Raw genomic sequence first — 22,453 nt, forward strand, 5'->3', positions numbered from 1 at the left:
ACACAGATCAGGTTAAAGATTTGAACAATTAACTATTGAGACTTGAGAGCTACACAGAATGTGAGACTCCTGAAAGGGTGTCAGTGGATAACTATGGAAATGTATTCACTCATTTATGCAGCAGAGTGATTTCCAATCAATGGATTCCTGGCTATGATGGCTTTCTTCCTCAGTAGCCCCTGTGAGTCAGAGGCAGAAAGGATCCCAGCACTGGAGCCCTCAGCTGCAGTACCAAGGTCTCCTAGTGAGAATTCAGTCCAGGGATAAACTGACTTTTTTGCCTTTCTACAGGAGTATCTGAAGTAATCATGTGAGGCAAAAGGACAATAGAGCCAAGAAAAGGAACCTAAGTTAGCAGGAAAGTAGCAGCAGAATAAATTTAAGAAGAGATAGAAAGAACAGAATTTTGTAGTGGTTTAGGAGAGGAACAAAAGATTAAAAAAAATTAACTATTTTGTCCTTCTTCTGACTACTTTCCTTTCTTTTAATAAGGCTAAAGATGAATGGCTTATTTAGTCAATTGAAACACAGTGCCATAGAACACTTGGGGTGGCTATAAAGGAAAGGAAATATGGTATGGATAACTTCTTGGGGGTTAATGGGCTGTGGAACCTCTTTGCATGATTGCCAAAGTTCCATCTTGCAAATAAGCATTTGCCTGCTTTTCAAGACTAATGAAAATGAAGGAAGAGTAAAGCGCTTTTGAAAACTAAAACTTTCTCCCTGCATTCCACATTCTCCCTACTGTGTTCTAATACCAACGGCAATTAATTCAGCTGGAAGCCCCACGCTGCTGCTTTTCTTCTTTCTCTCCCTCTGGCACCCCGAGGACCCCAATAATTTTTGAATGGAGGGGTCTGGATTTTAATGTATTGATGTGGGTATTTACTCCCACAGCCACTGGTGCTTTATTTTTTAAAAAATTAAATATGTGACAGAGCCAGAGAAAATTTAATTATGGGAACAGAAACCTAAAGACAACTGAAGAGATCTAGTATGTAAATCAATATCCAAAATGACCCACTAACAGTTCTCATCAATATACTTTTTTCTTCCAAAAATTACAACTACATTTAGTAAAATAAATAGAAGTAAAGGAACTAAGAGTAGGAGAGGCCTTCACATACCCATGTTTTCCTTTGATAAGGCATCATCTGAACAAACATTTTCAAAAGAGCATTTTAAAATAGCTTTCCTAGAAAAGGAATTTGACAGATTTAGTTTCAAAAGACCAATCATGTATACTTCAATGGCCATTTTTGCATATTCATTGATAATTATAAATTATGAATATATTTCTTTATCTGGAGGTACTTTTCCTTGGTTGGTTTATACAGTAAGACAGCATGATACAGTGAAAAAACCAAGAGGAAATAATATTGATCTAAGCTTTCATCTGGTGAAAAGCACTAATGATCTACCAAGTACCTTATATAGGCTTTTTCATGTAATCTTCTCCTAAAAAACCTACTAAGGAATTGCTACTCTCATTTTATAAAGAAACTGAAGCTCTGAGAAATTGAGAAATTTGACAATGTAGGAAATAGTTGAGCATGACACAGCTAAATTCTGTCAGACTGCAAAATCCATGCTTTTCCCATGACACTGCATTGCTGACTTAAAGTCAGAAAACATTTGTTCAAATGCATTTTCTCTAACCATAAGATCTTGAGAAAGCCACGTAGTTTTTCTAAGTCATAAGTTTTTCATCTTTTAAATAGAGATGATTATGATATACTTCGTATTTGATGGGGTTATTGTGAAGTATAACTAAGATAAGACTGGAAGGCCTTTTTAAAAATTTAATTATTCATCCTCTGAAGAAGGACAAAGAATAAGAGAAGGACTATCATATCGGAGTCAGACTTTGTCGTTGAGCAGGACTCCTTTTAATACAGCACTGATTACAATTCTTCAAAAAAATATGTAAATAAACTGTGTGGTTGGCTCAATGATAAACACTAAAACTTGTCATCAGTGGCTTATCAGTTCATTATAAAGGCCCGTTTCTGGTTTGCACTATATTTTTTTTTTTCTTGGTTTGCACTATTTTTAAACCAAACACCTGCTTCTCATCTGCTTGCTCACATGATTTTAATCTTCACTAGTTCTGCTTCAATATATTTGTATAAACATAAAACTTTCTCCATACTCTAAAACTACTACTTAACACCTTAATTCTTATTTCTTAATAATTTATTTTAATTACTAAGAAATAATTTATTTCTTAATTCTCATCATCTCTAATTCTTCTAGAAAATTTTGATGTTTTCCTAGAGAAAAAGAATCAAGAATCAGGGGGAAATATCATAATAATTAATCCAATGTATATATACATTTCAATTTTATCATAATACTTTTTGTAAAAAAAAAATACCTTTTCCTTCTAAATTTGGGCTTCTTCTTTTCTGTTGTGTTTTTGGAAACTTGCATCTACAAAATAACAAAAAGACAAGTTAGTTCAAATGGGACTAGATGAGCTCAGTAAGATAATGGGTTCTATAAGGTCCAAGTAATTTAGTACAGAAGAAAAACTCTGGCCCACTGCTTTCAAAATGTTGACTTGGAACCCCAAGTCAACCACTTCATAGTCACTACAATTACACTGATCTGCTCAACTTTCAGGAATAGCAGACTAATCCAACATGAGTCCCCCTCTCCCACGGCCACTCCCCCTTCTCACTTCACAAACATATAATAACACTAGGTAAAACAATCTTTAAGCTTTAAAACATACACGACCTTTTTTTTTTTTTTTTAAGATTTTATTTATTTATTTGACAGAGAGAGATCACAAGTAGACAGAGAGGCAGGCAGAGAGAGAGAGAGGGAAGCAGGCTCCCCGCTGAGCAGAGAGGCTGATGCCAGACTCCATCCCAGGACCCTGAGATCATTTCCCGAGCTGATGGCAGCAGCTCAACCCACTGAGCCACCCAGGCGCCCCATACATGACCTTTAAAGGAGGAAAAAGAACTATACATATGCCAGAAACATGAGGAGTGCAAATGTATACAGATACAAAGTGACATGGTAAAAGCCTACAAAAAATGTATACTAGGATAGCGCCAAAGGGGTTTGGGATTTTAATATCTAGGCAAAGACAAGATGTGGAGAAATTGGCACCTCCATACATTGTTGGTAGGAACGTGAAATGGAGCCACTTTGGAATACAGTTTGACAGTTCTTCAAGATGTTAAACAGAAAATTACCTTATGATTCAGCAATTTTACTCCTAGGTATATACCCAAGAGAAATAAAAACATTATATCCATATAATAAATTGCATATAAATGTTCATAGCAGCATTATTCATAATAGCTGCAAAGTAGAAACAACCCAATGTTCAACCTAAAGGATAGATAATTGTCTATCCATACAATAGAATATTATTTAACCTTTAAAAACAACAAAGTGATGTTAATACTAAAACGGAATCAATCTTGAAGCCATTATGGTAAGTGGAAAGTGAAAAAGTCAGACATAAAGACCACATGGTATGACACCACTTATCCAAAATGTCCATAAAAAGGCAAATCCATAGAGATAGAGTTATATTAGTAGTTGTTAGGGATTAGTGGAAGAGGGGAAATGGGCAGTGACTGCTAATGGGTATAAGGTTTCCTTTGGGATGATGAAGAAATGTTCTAAATTTACATAGTGGTATTGATTGCAAAACTGTGATTATACTAAAAACCGCTAAACTGCAAACTTGAAATGAGTGAATAAATTATATCTCAATGAAGGTATAATTTTTTAAAACTTTGGTGACATGGAAAAATGGAAAGTAAGGAGATAGAATAGAATGTACCAATGATTAACAAAAGGATGGGATGCCTGAGTGGCTCAGTTGGTTGGACGACTGCCTTCGGCTCAGGTCATGATCCCGGAGTCTCTGGATCGAGTCCCACATCAGGCTCCCAGCTCCATGGAGAGTCTGCTTCACTCTCTGACCTTCTCCTTGCTCATGCTCTATCTCACTGTCTCTCTCTCAAATAAATAAATAAAATCTTTAAAAAAAAAAAAAAAAAACAAAAACAAAAGGAACCCAATGTAGCAGTATTACCGTTAGAAAAAAGCATAATCAGAGATTAAAAAAAAAGGGTTATTATCTAATGCTAAAAGAAATGACCTACCCAGAAAATATAGCAGTCCTGACCTATATATACCTAGAATCTCAGCCTTAAAATATATAAAACAGAAAAGAATTACAAGTAGAAACTAATAACCTATAGTTAAAATGAGATATTTTAATTTACTTCTCATACAAAGGTGATAAAGTAAAAAAAAAATTAGCAAAGAAACAGGAGCGTTCAATACCACAAATAATAAATTTAGTCTAATAAACACATATCAACTCTAGCACTGAATATATAAGGAATACATAGCTTTCAAGCCTGAAACATTCACAAATTTGACCACCTACTAGGTCACAAAGGAAGCCTCAAAGTATTAAAGTAATCTATTTTACAGACCACAGTCACTGGCTAAAATGCAATACAATAAGAACTCAAAACTCAAAAGATGGCTGAATAAATTTGTAATCAATTCATAGATGTAGAATAATTATATTCTCCCATGAACCTACCCATGATAAGAGTTATGATCTATGTCATTTAGATCAGAATTATTGTCTCACACTTTAGTTACTGGTATATGTGACTTATCTTCTCACTGGGTAATACATTTGTCTCCATGCCAAACCTTGCATGCTATAGGTGCATGTGGAGTGTTGTGGAATAAATGAATGAATAAATGTCCAGAGAAAGACACAATAAAAAAAAAATATATCACTAGGAAAAAAAAATAGTGCCAGTGTTACTGTCCATTCAGTACCATCATGGTTGTTAAGCATTTAACAAATTCATACAATTTGCCCTCATCTCCTGAGACAGAACCTCAATGCAACTGTCACCTCAACGTTTGTTAGCTTCTTTTGTCTTTTTGCTTTAACCTGCTAAAGTGAGCAGTTTCTTAGCCAATTTTGTCTAAATCTTTCACAGTTACACTGATCTTAATTTTACTGATCCTGAATCAAGCATCCACAGTGCAAGGGTGGGAACAATTTTTTTACATATCAAATGTTCAGCAGCTAGCAGAGTGCCATTCACATTGTATGCTCAAAAGCATTAACTATAATGAGATGAAGGTTGAATTTAATAACTCTCAAAGCATTATTAAACAGCTTAAATAGCTTAATAACCATTCGAAAGAAGTTTGTATGAAACACTCAGGGAATTCATATTATGATGCTAAATCATAGGTTTTTTGTGTGTAGGGTTTTGTGTGTGTGTGTGTGTGTGTGTGTGTGTGTGTGATCTGCAACCACAAAGTAATATTCAAATATTTTTCCAGCCTTGTTTTATATATATATATACATATATATGTATATATATATAAATAAGGCAAAAAAGTATATGGAAATATTATTGTCTAACTCATTGTTCCACATCTCCAAAGACAATGTAGAGCTATTATTTCTATCTTGTTATTCACGATCAGCCTAAATTATGTGCATATTTGAGTATAAAGTGAAAGAGTTGCTACAAGGAGAAATAAGATTAAAGTAACAAGGTACAAACTACTTTATAGGTATTAATAGGAGGAAATACTGTTGAATACCTACCATAAATCAGGAAGATTTCTGTTAGAGATAATAAATTCCTTTCTACTTTCTTAAATATTCCACAGCAGCCAAAAATGAACTAGTCAGTATTGCCAAATGCCCTGTACTTTCCAGCTCCAAGCCTTGATAAAATATGCTATGATGGAGAAGAGCATGGAATTTGGAATGACGGGATCATGATCTGAATTTAATCCCTGCTACTTACTAGCTGTATCACTTCTGGTAAATCACTGACCACTGGAATATCTAGCAAGAGTCTGGTATAAAGCAGTATTTTCTGACTAAATGACCATTCTGGGTTTCAGGATCTTCTTTTATAAATACGGCTAAAAAAAAAAATAACTACCTCAAAGCACTTGGGGATAAGGTGAAATTAAATAACATCCCAAAAGGTATCTAACAGTGCCCAACAGTTAGTCAATGTTCAGTCATTGTTCAACCTGTTACACTAGTCCACTGGGCCAGTGTCAGAGTTCTATCCTTTTTCCTTAGAGTATATAACATAACTTGGCACTTTGGTATGGTTGGACTTACAGGAGTCCATTAGTTTCCCAAGACTGCCCTAACAAAGTAACATAAACTTATAAAGCATCAGAAACTTACTTATTTATAGTTCTGTAGGACAGAAGTCTGCTTCTTATGGACAGACTCTTAATGTTGCTTGTCATTGGATGAGGGCCCAACTAATCCAGGATGACCTCATACTAAATCCTTACCTTAATTACATCTGCACTACTGAATCCTTACCTTAATTACATCTGCAAAGATCCTTAATTCTAAATAAGGTCATATTCTGAAGTTCCTGGAGAATGTATTTTCTGGGGACTACTATTCAACCCACAAGTAGATACTATAATCTTTATCTATGTCATCCCTTCTACTTCTCTTCCTGTGTTGCAGCTGATTCTCCTATGTTGTTGAGCCTCATGCTATTCAGAGTAGTGCTGCTGTGTGCAGAATTAGCAACACCTGAGAGTTTGTTAGACATGCAAATTCTCATGCCCATCCTAGGCCTACTGAATCAGAAACTCAGGGAGTGGGGCTCGGAAATCCATATTTAAATAAGTTCTTCAGGTGACTTCTACCCCAACTAGACTTTTCTAGGCCTTAGTCTAGCCCACAACACATCGGTACAAATGCAATGCTATATACTGTCATTGATTTTACAGAAACCAAAGCAAATATTAATTCTTTTCTTGCTAGATGTAGAGGCATCTATAAGAGGCATATGTAGAGAAAAAAAATGCCATTTATTGAAAAAAATATACTTATTTAATGATAATTAGGACTGCTGACTGGAATGGCAAATAGTAGAATTGCCTTTAGTCGCCAAAGATATATAATCTATATGAATTATGTTTACATCAGATTTATATAATCTTCATAAATTGACTTGATGTTGCCCATTTCCTTAAGTCACTATTCATCTAAATGAAAATCATTTTATTTTTAAGAAGAAGAACTTTGCTGGCTGTGTTAAATCTGAGGGCATAAAGTTTTGATTTAGCATTTTATGCTCAAAGAAGACATAAATATGTTTTGTAACCTTCCATTGAGAGTAATTGTCAGTCAATGATCACTAAAAAGCTGCCTATTTTGACAGAATTTCCAAACGTGAATCTGTGCCTTGAATAATATATACAAACTCCTTGTCAAAAGTTATCATATAGAAGGAAAAGCCAATATTCTCATTTCTCTTTGGAAAATCTGTTGGGAAAACCTGCTTGGAACAAGGATGATAACTAGTTTTACGCAGCATTGTAAATGATGGTTATTACTTAATCTGAATATCCGGAGAGTACAAATAATAAAGTTAAGTCTTTGGGCCTACATATGATTGTTTTCACTCTACTTTGAAAAGGGGGAAAATTAAAATAATCATTTTCTAGCCCTATTTTAAACAAGATTTTAACAGAGAGAATACAAATCTAGTGCTTCTTACATATATGTCACTCAATTACCATATGCTCCAGTCCAGTCATTCTTAGTAGAGCTCAGTATTACTGCGAGATTTGGACAATATCAGAGATCAGTGCCTGGCAATATGACTTATAAATATCTTGCTGTCTCCTGCACTACCTTTAGCCATGTGTAAGTTCTCACTAAAGTACTGTGGATTTCTCTGCTTTGAGGGGCTTAGCAGAGAAAATAGTGGAGTCTGTATTCAAGCAGTGAGCTGAGACAGAGGAGAGTATTTTCCCTAAAAATAGAAGTTGACCACTAGACCACCTTAAGTAGAAGGCATGAAACACTTTCTATTAACACCTCCCAATCCTTGCTGAAGATACAAGTAACAGCACACTTCAAGAAATTCTATGATTAGCTACATCACTGATAATTTCTAAAGTCTTGGATTTTTTAAAATGGTCTTTGACTATCTACACCAGGGATAAAACATATAAAAACAGGAGTTTTTTTTTTTTTTTAAATAGGACAGGTTTCTCTCATATCTATAAAGAGATTAAGAATACTAAATGCTAATGGAAACAGGGTGTCCAGGGAGTATAAAACCTGTATGAAAAGCAGAATTTATGTCACAGTTGTTTATCTCATTGAATGGTACCAGCACATTTGATTATTTGACCTCTATTTGGAGACTCTAAGATCCAAGTCTTTTGCAAACAATTCATGTTAGCACATAGTTTTTCCTAAAGTCACTGGATATTTTAGCAAGAGGAGAACATAGGGTCTCTAAGGAAGACTTCCTGGAATAGATATACAGGTCTACCCCCGAGATATTATAGGTTCTGTTCCAGACCACTGCAACAGAGTGAATAATGCAATAAAGTCAGTCAAATTAATTTTTTGGTTTCCCAGTGCATATAAAAATTATGTTTAGACTATCCTGTAGTCTGTTAAATGTGCAAAGCATTATGTCTATAAAAACAATGTACAAAGCTTAATTAAAAAATATTTCATCGCTAAAAAATATGCTAACCATCATTTGAGTTTTCAACAAGTCCTAGTCTTTTTCCTGATGGAGAGCATTGCCTCGATGTTGATGGCGGCTGACCAATCAGGGTAATGATTGCTGAAGGCTGAGGTGGCTGTGGAAATTTCTTAAAATAAAGCAACAGTGAAGTTTGCTACATCAATTGACTCTTCCTTTCACAAACAATTTCTCTTAGTATGTGATGCTGTTTGAAGGCATTTTACCCATAATAGCACTTTGAAAATTGGAGTCAATCCTTTCAAATCTTGTCACTGTTTTATCAACGAACTTTGTTATATTCAAAATCCTTTGTTGCCATTTTGACAATCTTCACAGCATCTGTACCAGGAGTAGATTCCATCTTAAGAAACCACTTTCTTTGCTCGTCCATAAGAAGCAACTCCTCATCTGTTCAAGTTTTATCATAAGTTTGCTGCAATTCAGTTCCATCTTCTGGCTCTACTTCTAAGTCTAGTTTTCATGCTATTTCTACCATATCTGCAGTTACTTCCCCCACTGAAGTCCTAATATCTCAATGTTATCCATGAGGGTTGGAATCAGTTTCTTCAAAATTCCTGTTAAGTTGATTTTTTTTTCTTTTTTAAAGATTTTATTTATTTATTTGACAGAGATCACAAGCAGGCAGAGAAGCAGGCAGAGAGAGAGAGATGGAAGCAGGCTCCCCACTGAGCAGAGAGCCCAATGCGGGGCTCGATCCCAGGATCCTGAGATCATGATCTGAGCAGAAGGCAGAGGCTTTAACCCACTAAGTTGATATTTTTTTGCCCCTAAGTTGATATTTTGACCTCTTCCCATGACTTAATGACATCTAGATGGTGAATCTTTTCCAGAAGGTTTTTAATTTACTTTGCCCAGATCCATCAGAGGAATCACTCTCTATGGCAACCACAGCCTTTCGAAATGTATTTCTTAAATAATAAGACTTGAAATTTGAAATTACAGCCCTTGATCCATGGGCTGCAGAATGGACGCTGAATTAGCAGGTATGAAATCAGCATTACTTTCATTGTATATCTCCATTGTAGCTCACGGGCAACTATGTGCACTGTCAATGAGCAGTAATATTTTGAAAGGAATCTCTCTCTTCCCCTCCCCCCCCCCCCCCCCCCCCCCCCCCCCCGAGCAGTAGGTCTCAACGGTGAGCTTAAAATATTCAGTAAAATGTGCTATAAGTAGAGATACTGTCATCTGGGCTTTGTTGTTCCATATATAGAGCACAGGTAGAATAGATAATTTAGCATAATTCTTGAGGGCCCTAGGATTTTTGACTGGTTAGTGAGCACTGGTTTCAACTTAAAGTCACAAGGTACATTAGCTTCTAACAAGAGAGTCTGCCTACCCTGTGAAGCTTTAAAGCCAGGCATTGAATTCTCCTTTCTACTACAAAAGTCCTAGATGACATTTTTCCAAAATAAAACTATTTCATCTACAGTGAAAGAGAGTTGTTTGATGCAGCCACATTCATAAATTATGTTAGCTAGATCTTCCAGATAACTTGCCATGGCTTCTACATCAACACTTACTGCTTGACCTTAAACTTTTATAAAGACAGCTTCTTTCCTTCAACCCTACAAACCAATCTCTGCTATCTTCAAATTTTTCTTCTACAGCTCCCTCACCTCTCTCAGCCTTCACAGAATTGAAGACACATTTCTCCTCTATCCCTCAGGCTCCTCCCACTCCCACTGCCCATCTTATGAGAATGACGAGGAGATCAATCTGGCTAAAGTCAGATCCATGGGCTGAAAGTCAAAGCAAAGAAGGGGTTAAGCAAATACATAAATCCCAAAGTAACCCCCACCCTGACATTTAAAGAGCAGGGGTGCCTGGCTGGCTCTGTTAGAAGATCATATGACTCTTGATCTTGGGTTATGAGTTCAAGCACCACGTTGGGTGCAGACATTACTGCATTTAAAACTTTAAATAAATAAATAAATAAAATTAAAGGAGCAAATACAATCATCCACACCAGAAAACAGGTACTATGAGTCAAGGGATCTTTGCTTGCTCTCATAAATGGTACATAAAAAGCTTTGAATATCCAAGATTAATCCATTTTTTCTAATTTTGTATCTTACTGCTAATAGTTATCCTATAGAATTCCCATAGATTGTAATTCAAGATAAAAGAAGTAAACCATGCAACCTAATTAAGCATCTTTAGTTACTGAGTTATTAAAGAGTACCATGTTAAAAGTTACTCCCCCAAGAGCCTCCAGCTGGCTCAGTCAGTGGAGCATGCAACTCTTGATCTCCAGGTTTTGAGTTCAAGCCCCAAGCTGGGTGTAGAGATGACTTAAAAACAACAACAACAACAACAACAACAACAAAACACTTCCCTGGAAATCTGTTTCACAACACTGCCTTGTGGTGGTGCAGTTTCCCAGTTACCCTCCATGTTTTGAGTACAAGTTAATTGAAATTAGCATGAAAATAACTTTCTAGGGGTGCCTGGGTGGCTCAGTGGGTTAAGCTGCTGCCTTCAGCTCAGGTCATGATCTCAGGGTCCTGGGATCAAGTCCCGCATCGGGCTCTCTGCTCAGCAGGGAGCCTGCTTCCCTTTCTCTCTCTCTGCCTCCTCTCCGTCTACTTGTGATCTCTCTCTGTCAAATAAATAAATAAAATCTTTAAAAAAAAAAACTTTCTATGTTAAGATTTCCACTGATGATTTAAAGTGATAAATGGATAATTTCTATGTATAGTAATATATTTTTCTATGTATTTTAAAAATGCAAATGCACAACAAAATAGTGCAATTACATTTTAAAATTTAGATTTCGGGTGAAGAAAATATTATCTATTTTGATCAGGGATGGTAGTTACATGAGTGTATATACATTTAAGAAAAACTCACGAAATTCTACACCTAGTATCTTCCACAGTGTTTAAATTTTAACCTCAATTAAAAAGTTAAATTAAGAAAAAGTTAAGCCGAATGAAAGAAAACTATAGTAACTAACAGTATAGTAAATGGCAAAATGGTGATAAAATATCTGAATGATTCAAGTCTGGGGAACACTGGCCTATGGAAAGGTGAATGATGCCCACAGAGTAGAATCCAAAAGGAAACTAAATGAGTTTTGAATTCTGACTCTGACTCTTCCCAAGGGGTTCCTCTGCTTACTATTCTTTTCAGAGATTTCTCTCTGCCTGGGGCTAGAAGCCAGCAGTAGGGATCTATTATAATATTTATCTTTGGGGAAGGATACATATAAAGCTAGTGAATCAAGTGAGTTGCAGTACATGAATTCCATATTAATAGCAAACTTATTAATTAACACAAATATCTAGACATCTAGTCATAAAATGTAGGCAACTTATCCTGCGACAGGGCTAATGAAAATTTCCTACTTATTATGAAGAATTTTTACAATGATTTTGGAGAAAAATATTTTTTCATCAAAAAATATAATAGCCTAATTTCCTCATACATAAATGTATAAATCAAGACAGTGATCATTAATTTTGTCTTTCAAAGTATTACAAGTTAAACTCTTGGCACTAATAAAAGTGAAGTGTTAAGAAAAAAGATACTCATACGTACAGACATAATTTCTGTATATAAGCCAAAAAAATTAGAAAACATAATGACAAAGAGATCCTTTTCTAATTAGTAATACTATCTGAGATAGTCTTAATTAGAAATATGTAAAATTCTACATTAAAAAAACTAAAGGGAAACAGGGAGACAAGTTGTATTTCTACATGGGTGTATTTAATATTATAAATATTTAATTTTTCCCTAAATTAACGCATAGATTTCCTACAATACCAATCATTATCTCAACACAATTTTTCTTGAGTGCTTCAACTGTGTAATTCTAAAGTTCATTTGTATGTAGTTAAAACTATTTAAATTGTGTCTTTATTGGGGTTTCCATGGGAAAGGCAAGGTTGGGTAGGGTGAACAGTTCAGGACTGGCTAGTTTCAGTAATTCTGGAGGGCTCTGGCCTATAGGAATGGTCACCAGTTGCCTGGTATTCAATTATGGGATTATTGAGGGCAATGGAAATATTGGCTTGGTATTTCAGAGTTTCCTAAGAAGTTAGTTGAGGAGTAAGGGTTTAGAACTGGTTGATTTGCATATGAAAGATGTATCCTTTGTTACTGGTAAGGGGCAGTTCTTCCCCAGCCAGAAAGGTTTTTGAAAATGTCAAAACATGATAATATACAGAAAATATATACATACATTATACATACACACACACACACACACACACACACACACACACATATATGCAGACACAATACAATCTGAAAAAGTAAACAGATACGAACTATGAGAACAATTGTTAAAGATTATACTAATGAAGGATCACAAATATACATGTTAAAGAAAAGATAAACAATAACTAAAGCAATTTGAAATTTAAGACCCAATAGATGAATAGATAGAGAAGTAGGTGTTCTGACATATTAAATGTCATATGTCACATAGTGAAGATAGCAAATATTATAAGGAAGATAAAAAAGAGTAAAGGGAAACATTACTTTTTAGTCAATAAATGGTATTGGAATAACTGGCAGTGTAGGAAAGAAAAATATCTTTTTCCTCTACTCTTCTAATTTCTCCAGGGGGGCCCCTGTAACAAAAAAACAGATTAAGAAGAGAAAAAGCATATAGATTTAGGGGCGTATGGGTGACTCAGTCAGTTGATTGTCCAACTCTTGATTTCAGCTCAGGTCATGCTCTCTGGGTCCTGGAATCAAGCCCCAACTCGGCTCTACACTTAGTGGGGTGATTGCTTGAGGGTTCTCTCAAATAAGTAAATAAATTTTTAAAAAAGAACAAACAAAAACAAGCATACAGATTTATTTAATATAAGTTTTTTTTTAAAGATTTTATTTATTTATTTGACAGATAGAGATCACGAGTAGGCAGAGAGGCAGGCAGAGGGTGGGGTGGGGTGGGGAGAAGCAGGCTACTCGCCGAGCAGAGAGCCCAATGTGGGACTTGATCCCAGGGCCCCGGGATCACGACCTGAGCCAAAGGCAGTGGCCCAACCCACTGAGCCACCCAGGCGCCCCTATTTAATGTAAGTTTTAGGTGACATGGCAGCCTTCATTAAGGACATAAACATCCAAAGAAGCAGTTAATCCTGAGTTTTTAAGCTAGGTTTGAAGAGTAGAAGACCATGGGAAAATGTGACAGGATATGAAAGGGTAGGAGTTAAGTGTAGTAAACTGTGGAAATGGCAAGGCTTACTCCCTCAGATTCTTCTCAGGTTCCCTCTACCTTTAGAGATAAGAAACCTCCTTTCCTTCCATAGTAAGGATGATATCTTACATGAGGCTCTTATAACCTGTTCGAGAAAAAGAAAATTCTTCCTGCACCTGCCATTTCATAAAATCTTTCAGCTTGAAATATTCAATATACCAAGATGCCATCTTTGGGGTAGCATGTCCTGAACTCCATCTTAGCAAGTTGCATAAAATTTTTATACCCTATCCTCATATCTCATATAGAAATAAATCTATATTCCCATAATAGCTAACATTTGTGAAATGTTTCCTATGTTGTAAGCACTATGTTATGTGCTTTACACAACTTGTTAGAGCAATCTTTACACAAATTGTCAGAGTCAGAGTCTTTGCAATACTTCCATTCTTCCCACTTAATGGGAAATCGAGAGCTTCCAAAGTAGCTAATTTCAGATCATACTGCTAGTAGGTGACAGAGCCAGGATTGTTACCTCAACAGCTCAATAGTCTACCTCTAGATGTTCTTCTTCTTACTCACTCCACTGCATTATTATCTATGAAGAAGCCTATGCTAAGTAAGAAATAAAAAAATCTCAGAAATGCAGATGTGACCACACACAAATATTTAACCTCCCTATTTCCAGGAAAAAAATAATAGAAAAACAAGTAATATGCTGGGAAAAGCATATACTGAAATGATGGCAAAATTTTATATTTTCATTACTAGCATATAAAGTATTCATATAAATTTGCAAGATAATATTAAGAACTCAGACATAGGCAATTTATTACAAGTCACAGAAATGTAAATTAAAACAACAAAGTATGATGTACACTGGCAACAACATTTTTATGTGAGAACACCTGTCACTGACTGCGGCATTTGCATGCACTGCTGGTGAGAGTGAACAACCTGATGTATTCCTATCACTGTCCCAGGGATCCTCCTACTGGGAGCTGTCAGAAGGAAACCAAACATGTGGTGGGAAAGGAAGCAATATTCATGGAGATTTTCATCAAAGTGTGACCAATGGGAATTAAAGAAAGATTAAATGAATCACGACATATTTTGTTTAATGAAAGGGCAGTCTTTCAAAGCATGTCACAAAAGCTCTAAAATCCTAAAAGAAAAAAAAATTTTTTTTACTATATAAGTACAGCACAAAAGAATTATAAAAAGGGGAAACTGAGAAAATGTTTGCAGCATATTAAGTACTAACAATCGATAATTAAAGAGAACAGCTACAATTCAATTAAAAAAAAATGAGAGAGAGAGAAGCCAGTCTATGGAATAAACAGGCAAGGGTATAAACAGTCAGTTTTCAGAAAAAATACCATGCCCAATAAATGCATTAAAAAGTGTTCCAACAGGGCGCCTGGGTGGCTCAGTCAGTTAAATGTCTACCTTTGGCTCAGGTCATGAACGTGAGGTCTTGGGATGGAGCCATGCATCAGGCTCCCTGCTTCTCCCCCTCCTGCTGCTGCCCCCACGTGTGCATGCTTTCCCTCTTTCTCTCTCTCTCTCAAATAAATAAATAAACAAATAAAATTTTAAAAAAATGTGCTCAACCTCATTAAAGTAAAAAAAAATAGATAACAGCAAATGAAAACAATGTTGTTATTTTATACCTCCTTTTAAATATTGGCAAATATGTAAAGATATCTACAACTGGCAAGAGAGTAGGAAAAGCACTGGTAGGAGTACTCAGATATAACTGTTTTGAAGACAATTTGACAATGCTTGACTGGAATTTTTAACTTTTATTTTGAAGTAATTTTAGATTCACAGGAAGTTACATATATAGCTCAAAAGAGTTCCCACATGGTCTTCACCCAGCTTCCCCCAATGTTAACATTACACAAAATCATAGTGCAATGATCAAAACAAGAAATTAACATTGCTGCAAAACCATTAACTGAATAAAGACCTAATTCAAATTTCATGAGTTTTCCCACTGATGTCCTTTTTCTGTTTCAGGACCCAAAGTAGGATCTCACATTACATTTGGTTGTTACGCCTCCATAGTTTCCCTCAATATGTAACAGTTTTTCAGTCTTTCCTTATATATAAACAAATTTTAAATACTCACATCCTTTACCCCAGCCATTTCACTTACAGGAATTATTCTGTTGAATTTGTGCAAAAATGTACAAGGATGCTTATTTCCAGATTTTGAAATAGTAAAATGTTAGAGATGGGGCAACAAGAGGGGAGAAAATGACTTGAACTTTCCATTTTACACATTTTGTAACCTTTGGTATTTTCTCCCTCGGATGTATTACATAAATTTATAATGAAAATAAAACAATTTATAAAGAAAAAAGACTGGTAATGGCTAGAGTTGGCATGTTAAGGCAGTCTAGACATTCCTTACACTAGTAATGGGACTATAATTGGTACCATAATGCTGGGGGATTTTTTGGATGGGAGATGTTTAGTAATTTGGCAAAATTGAAAATGTGCCTACTCTTTGACTCAGCAAGTTCTCTTCTAGCAATTTTTAGTGTAGAAATATTTACAGAAATATTTAAAGAGATTTGTGTACAATGTTGCTGCATTTTATTTATAATTTTGCTAATCCAGAATCAATCAATCTAAATGTCCAGGAGAATGTTCAATAAATGAAGAAGCCTCTATAAAAAGATATGGTACGCAAATGGGATAGATCTGGTATATCCGGTAGATCTCTGACTTTCTCATTTTTCTCAGATGTCCACAATATATTATTGAATGAAAAAAATAAGGTTTAATTCATTACATTCATGTTAATAAAGCATATATATTTTATACATGTAAATATTATACAGTTTTTCACATTTATTTGTACATATATTACATATATTTATACATGCATAAAGTATATAAAACTATTAACAGTGGCTTTTCTTTCAGAAGTGAAATTATAGGTGGGAAAGAATTTTTATCTGCTTTTTTTTGTTTTCTCATAATGCTATTTCACTAATTTAAAAAAACCCAACTCTTAAAAGTAATAAGAACTATAAGGCAACATGAAAAAGATTTGTGATATAATACATAAATGAACATTAACAGCACATTGCTCAATGATTAAAACTATGCAAATAAACATGCATATAGAAACAACTGTAAACAAATGCAAAAATTAATTTAAAATTTTTAATCATACAGATGGGTTTTAGATGATTTTAAAAAGTTCTGTCCTCCAAATATAATGTTATTATATTACTCTGAAAAAATTAAATCATGATCAAAATGTGGGAGTTAGGGGCGCCTGGTTGGCTCAGTGGGTTAAAGCCTCTGCGTTTGGCTCAGGTCGTGATCCCAGGGTCTGGGATTGAGCCCTGCTTCAGGCTCTCTGCTCAGCAGGAAGCCTGCTTCCTCCTCTCTCTCTGCCTGCCTCTCTGCCTACCTGCGATCTCTGTCTGTCAAATAAATAAATAAATAACATCTTTTAGAAAAAAATGTGGGAGTTAATTTTAAAAAGAAACTTTGACATAATCTAACCTAATAGAACTATGATGCTATTGTAAATCTGAAAATCTTAAATATTCTTAAATCCTTCCTATTTCTTAGAAATTAGAGAAGTACTAGGCATTTATTAAACAAGCACCTACTAAAATACAGTAAACCCAAATCTATTATAATTGTTTTTTATGTTACCTTTATAATACTCACATAAGGTAATTATTATTCGGTTTCTAAAACAAAGATGGTCACACATCTAAGTAGCAGAACTAGCTACAGAAGTCAGATCTGGTTCATTCATAAGTTTCTATTCTGTCCACCATGACATGCTGTTTCCTGAATACTTGGTTTTATATTTAAACATCTTTCAGAATCTGTAACAGGTAACAGCCTTCACCCATTACCTGATACATTACTATTTTTATTCTTTCATTTCATTCTTTCTAGGGCCAACTGACCCGGATTATTTACTCTGGTCTGCACAAGTCCTTTGACATTCTGAAATTACTTACCGAGCTGTTATAAATATTTCATGGAATATTAGTGCCCCAATTATTATGACTCTCTTTCATAATAGTTGTTGAATCAAATGAAGTAACACTTGTATACACCTGGCCTTAGAAGGTACTTAATACATATTATTATTATGGCCTTTTGGTTTCACACCAACAGCTTCTTCTTGTCCACATATTGAGTTTTATATTAAACAGTTCTATCTTTAAAAAATACTATCTTCAGGGCACCTGGGTGGCTCAGTGGATTCAAGCCTCTGCCTTCAGCTCAGGTCATGATCTCAGGGTCCTGGGATTGAGCCCCGTATCGGGCTCTCTGCTTGGCAGGGAGCCTGCTTCCTCCTCTCTCTCCCCCTGCCTCTCCGCCTACTTGTGATCTCTGTCTGTCAAATAAATAAATAAAATCTTAAAGAAAATACCATCTTCAGGGGAGCCTGGGGGGCTCAGTCAGTTAAGCGTCTGACTCTTGGTTTCCGCTCAGGTCATAACCTCAGGGTCGTGAGACTGAGCCCACTTCAGATTATGAGCACAACATGGAGTCTGCTCAGGATTCTCTCTCCCTCTCTTTCTGTCCCTCTGCCTGCTTGCACACACACACACACTCTCTCTCAGATCTTTAAATAAGTAAATAAATAAAATCTTAAAAAATATAGTATCTTCAGGGGCGCCTGGGTGGCTCAGTGGGTTAGGCCGCTGCCTTCGGCTCAGGTCATGATCTCGGGGTCCTGGGATCGAGTCCCGCATCGGGTTCTCTGCTCGGCGGGGAGCCTGCTTCCCTTCCTCTCTCTCTGCCTGCCTCTCCATCTACTTGTGATTTCTCTCTGTCAAATAAATAAATAAAATCTTTAAAAAAATATATATATATAGTATCTTCAATAGCCATATATCCAAAATGTATAGAAAAATAAAAACTACTTATTAGGTGAAATTAACACTCAAGCTCTAGTAGGACTAGCTTGCTAATACTTGAATAAGAACTAAGGAAAACTAATTAATTTTAAATAAAACTACCTAAGGAGCACTGTGTGGCTATGATGATTTCCTTGATTTCTCTAACTATAAATTTTCTCCTTTATCAGGTGATGATGATATTGTCTTCTATGCCTTCTTCCCAAGGGTCTGAAGTGAAAGACAATATTTGGAGAAATGTTTTATAATCTGAAAGTACTATATTGATGAAGAATTGTGCCTTGTTTTAAGATTTTATTTATTTATTTATTTATTTATTTGAGAGAGAGAGAGAGCGAGCAGGAACTGGGAGGAGAGGGTTCAGAAGCAGGCTCTGTGACCTGAAATGAAGGCAGGCACTTAACCGATGGAGCCACCCATGTGCCATGTGCCTGGAAGAATTGTTTTAAAACTAGAATTGTGCCTGTTCATAAGATGAAGTTTCCAATTATTTAAGAGTCAAATATACAAAGTGATTTGGATACTTAAAAAGACACTAAAAAATGATTTGGTATTTCGAAGATAGTAAAGGGATTTAAAAACCTAAGAAATGTTAAAAGAAGCTGTGGTATTATGGACTATCAGAACTGGAATTCTACCCTGGCTCAGCCTCTCCTGTTAGTCACTTAATACCTCTGGGAGGAGTTTCTTTGTAAGAATAATTATGGTAATACCTATTTCCCACTAGTATTGTGAGGGTCAAATGAGGCAATCTACGAGCTTCTCAGCTCTATCAGACCTAACGAATCCCTTTTATAAGAAATATTTTGAAACACACCATTCTCTATTCTTAAATGAAAGTCACAGACCACTAACTAAAACCCCAGTATCTAAACTGGTCCAGTTAGAAGCTGCAGTCCCCTCCTTCCCTTTGGCAATGGGTGTAGACATATTACTAAGTTTTGCCAATGCGATGTCAGAGAAATGACATGCACAGCTTCAAGTTCATGTTTCTTGTTCAACTAATTGTACTCCTTACCTTTTTTCATGGGCCAGAATGTGGATGTGATAGTGCACTCAACTTTTGACCATATAGATTAGACCACACCCTGGGGATTTACATAAAAATAAAACAGAAAAAACTTGGGAGTCTAAATGATTTTGTGGGGCAAAGCCTCCTCCCACCCTGGATCATTGGCCCACCTTTGGTCAGGTATAGAATAAAGTGATAGATAAACTCCTATCTTATATGACTCCCTGTAATTTGGAGTCTCCTTGTTACAGTAATTGTAGCCTGTAACATAATTAATAGATCTGACTACATGAATAATTTCAAAATACTATAACTTTAACTATACTATAAAAGAGAAATAAAATATATTTATCATAAAATAAAAATGCATTTCTATATGTGTATTCTTGAGAACAACTAACTTGAAGACATAATCAGTGAGATAAATGCCAGTCATCCCTATCATGAATATATAAGTTTGGATAAAGTCAATCTGTACAGGATCTATAAAAAATGTACCAACAGGAAGTAGTGGTGGACATAAGAACAGAAACTACTTTCTTTGTTTTTACTTATAACTTTATGTAGACATACTTCATTCCTTCTTTTTTTAAAAAAGATTTCATTTATTTGAGAGAGAGCGAGCGAGACAGAGCATGAGTGGGGGAGGGGGCAGAGAGAGAGGGAAAAGCAGACTCCCTGTTTAAGCAAGGAGCCCAATGCAGTGATCCACCCCAGGACCCAGGGATCATGACCTGAGCTAAAGGCAGACGCTTAACTGACTGAGCCTCCCACGGACCCCACACTTCATTCATTCTTATATAATTCTTTTTAATTTAAATATCTGAGTTCTCTTCTAGACTGTAGGAGAGTATATGCATTTCTTTTTTTATAATTTATTTATATTTTAGGTATTTAACATACAGTGCGATATTGGTTTCAGAAGTAGAATTCAGTGATTCCTCACTTACATATAACCCCCAGTGCTCATCATAACAGGTGTTCTCCTAACACCCTTCACCCACCTCCCTCCATCAACCTTTATTTTGTTTTCTATCATTAAGAGTCTTCTATTGCTTGATTCCTTCTCTCCTTTTTTTCTTTTCCCCTTCCCATATGTTTCTCTGTTTTCTTAAATTCCACATATGAGTGAGATCATATAGTATTTGTCTCTGATTTACTTATCTCACTTAGCATAATATACGCTGGCTCCATCCATGTCATTGTAAATGGCAAGATTTCATTATTTTTGATGCCTGAGTAATATTCCTGTGTGTATGTATGTGTGTGTGTGTGTGTGTGTGTGTATGTGTGTGTGCATGCCACATCTTCTTTATTCATTCATCAGCTAATGGACATTTGGGCTCCTCCATAGTTCGGCTATTGTTGATAATGCTGCCATAAATATTAGGGTGCATGTATTTTTGTATCCTTTGGGTAAATACCTAGTAGTGCAATTGCAGGATGGTAGGGTAGTTCTATTTTTAACATTTTGAGGAACCTCCATACTGTTCTCCAAGTGGCTCTACCAACTTGTATTCCCAACAATAGAAGAAGTAACAGGTGTTGGCAAGGGTGTGAAACTACTTTTAAGCTAAGCAGTAACAGATAGGACATTTTATATCATGGAAGAAAAGAAACAAATCTTAAAGAGAGATAATATTCTAAAATAAATTATAGATTGCCCAAGCATAGAAAATGGGAAGTATTATATTCTCCCAAATGAGTTTGGGAAAATAATTCCCTAAATTATTTGACATGAGATGACCTAGTAACAAAATATCACAGAAATCCCACAACACCTCAGGGCCACATTCAGTCTCTAGTACTTGAAAATAACTTCGCCATAACTTTTAATATGTGAGGAAGAATGTCTCTTTTTTAAGATTTCATTTATTTATTTAGAGAGACAGAGAAAGAGAGTGAAAGCAAGAAGAGGGGCAGATGGAGAGAGAGAATCTCAAGCAGACTCTGTGTTGAGTGTGGAGGCTGATGGGGGGGGGGCGCTCTACCTCACCACCCTGAGATCATGACCTGAGCTGAAATCAAGAATTGGACACTCAATTGACTGAGCCACCCAGGTGCCCCAAGGAAGACTGTCTTGATAATAAATTAGAAAAAGAAGCAATTAATATCTATATTATACTTATGTAATGAAGAATTTTAAGGTAGACTTTGGGGACATATCAGAGTAAGATTGGAAAACAATAGAAAGTAATTTTCTAAGAGTAATTTCCATATGCAATACCTATAGCAAATTTCTTAGTATTAATTCTAAAGTGTTAACACATATATAAAGGGTAGCAATACTATGAAATATTTCTAAATGTTTATTTTTTGAAATTCAAAGAGAACAATACATTTCATTTATCTGTCAATTCAGTAATATTTGATTTTAAGACTGTTAAAAGGCATCTCAAATTTCCTGTTTCCGATTTTTAAATGTTTTCCATGGTACCTCAGGAACTGCACTTCTACTCTTTATGGTTAAATACGTAGCTAAATATGTTACAATACGTTGAGTAGAAGATAGGTAAATTCTTCAGTAATTTCAAGAACAATGTGTTTATTCCATTTTGGCTTCCTGCTCTATAATAAGCCTTCTAAACTCCTTGGCTTTTTGTCTAACATGTTATATTTCAGTATTACTTTGTATTAAATCACTATACAATTATGGTTGACCCTTGAACACCACAGGTTTGAACTTCACAGTTCTCCTTATGCATAGATTTTTTACAATACAGTATTGTATATGCATATTCTCTTCCTTATGATTTTAACATTTCCTTTCCTTTAGCTTACTTTATTGTAAGAATAC

The 22,453-nt window shown here is 35.4% G+C and overlaps 1 protein-coding gene across 5 annotated transcripts in view; it reads right to left on the reverse strand.

Moving 5' to 3' along the window:
* Window positions 1-22,453, reverse strand: part of ZCWPW2 (zinc finger CW-type and PWWP domain containing 2) — a 128,360-nt gene that overhangs the window by 10,370 nt on the left and 95,537 nt on the right. For all 5 annotated transcript variants that reach the window (XM_032322856.1, XM_032323089.1, XM_032322942.1 and 2 more), the window contains 2 exons: window positions 2,378-2,433; window positions 1,128-1,195 (listed from right to left, as the gene is read on the reverse strand). In XM_032322856.1, the coding sequence (XP_032178747.1) occupies window positions 1,128-1,195; window positions 2,378-2,433 (124 nt within the window). The remainder of the gene's footprint in view (window positions 1-1,127; window positions 1,196-2,377; window positions 2,434-22,453) is intronic.

Source organism: Mustela erminea, chromosome 1, assembly GCF_009829155.1.
Source record: "Mustela erminea isolate mMusErm1 chromosome 1, mMusErm1.Pri, whole genome shotgun sequence".
In the NCBI taxonomy this organism is placed as follows: Eukaryota; Metazoa; Chordata; class Mammalia; order Carnivora; family Mustelidae; genus Mustela; species Mustela erminea.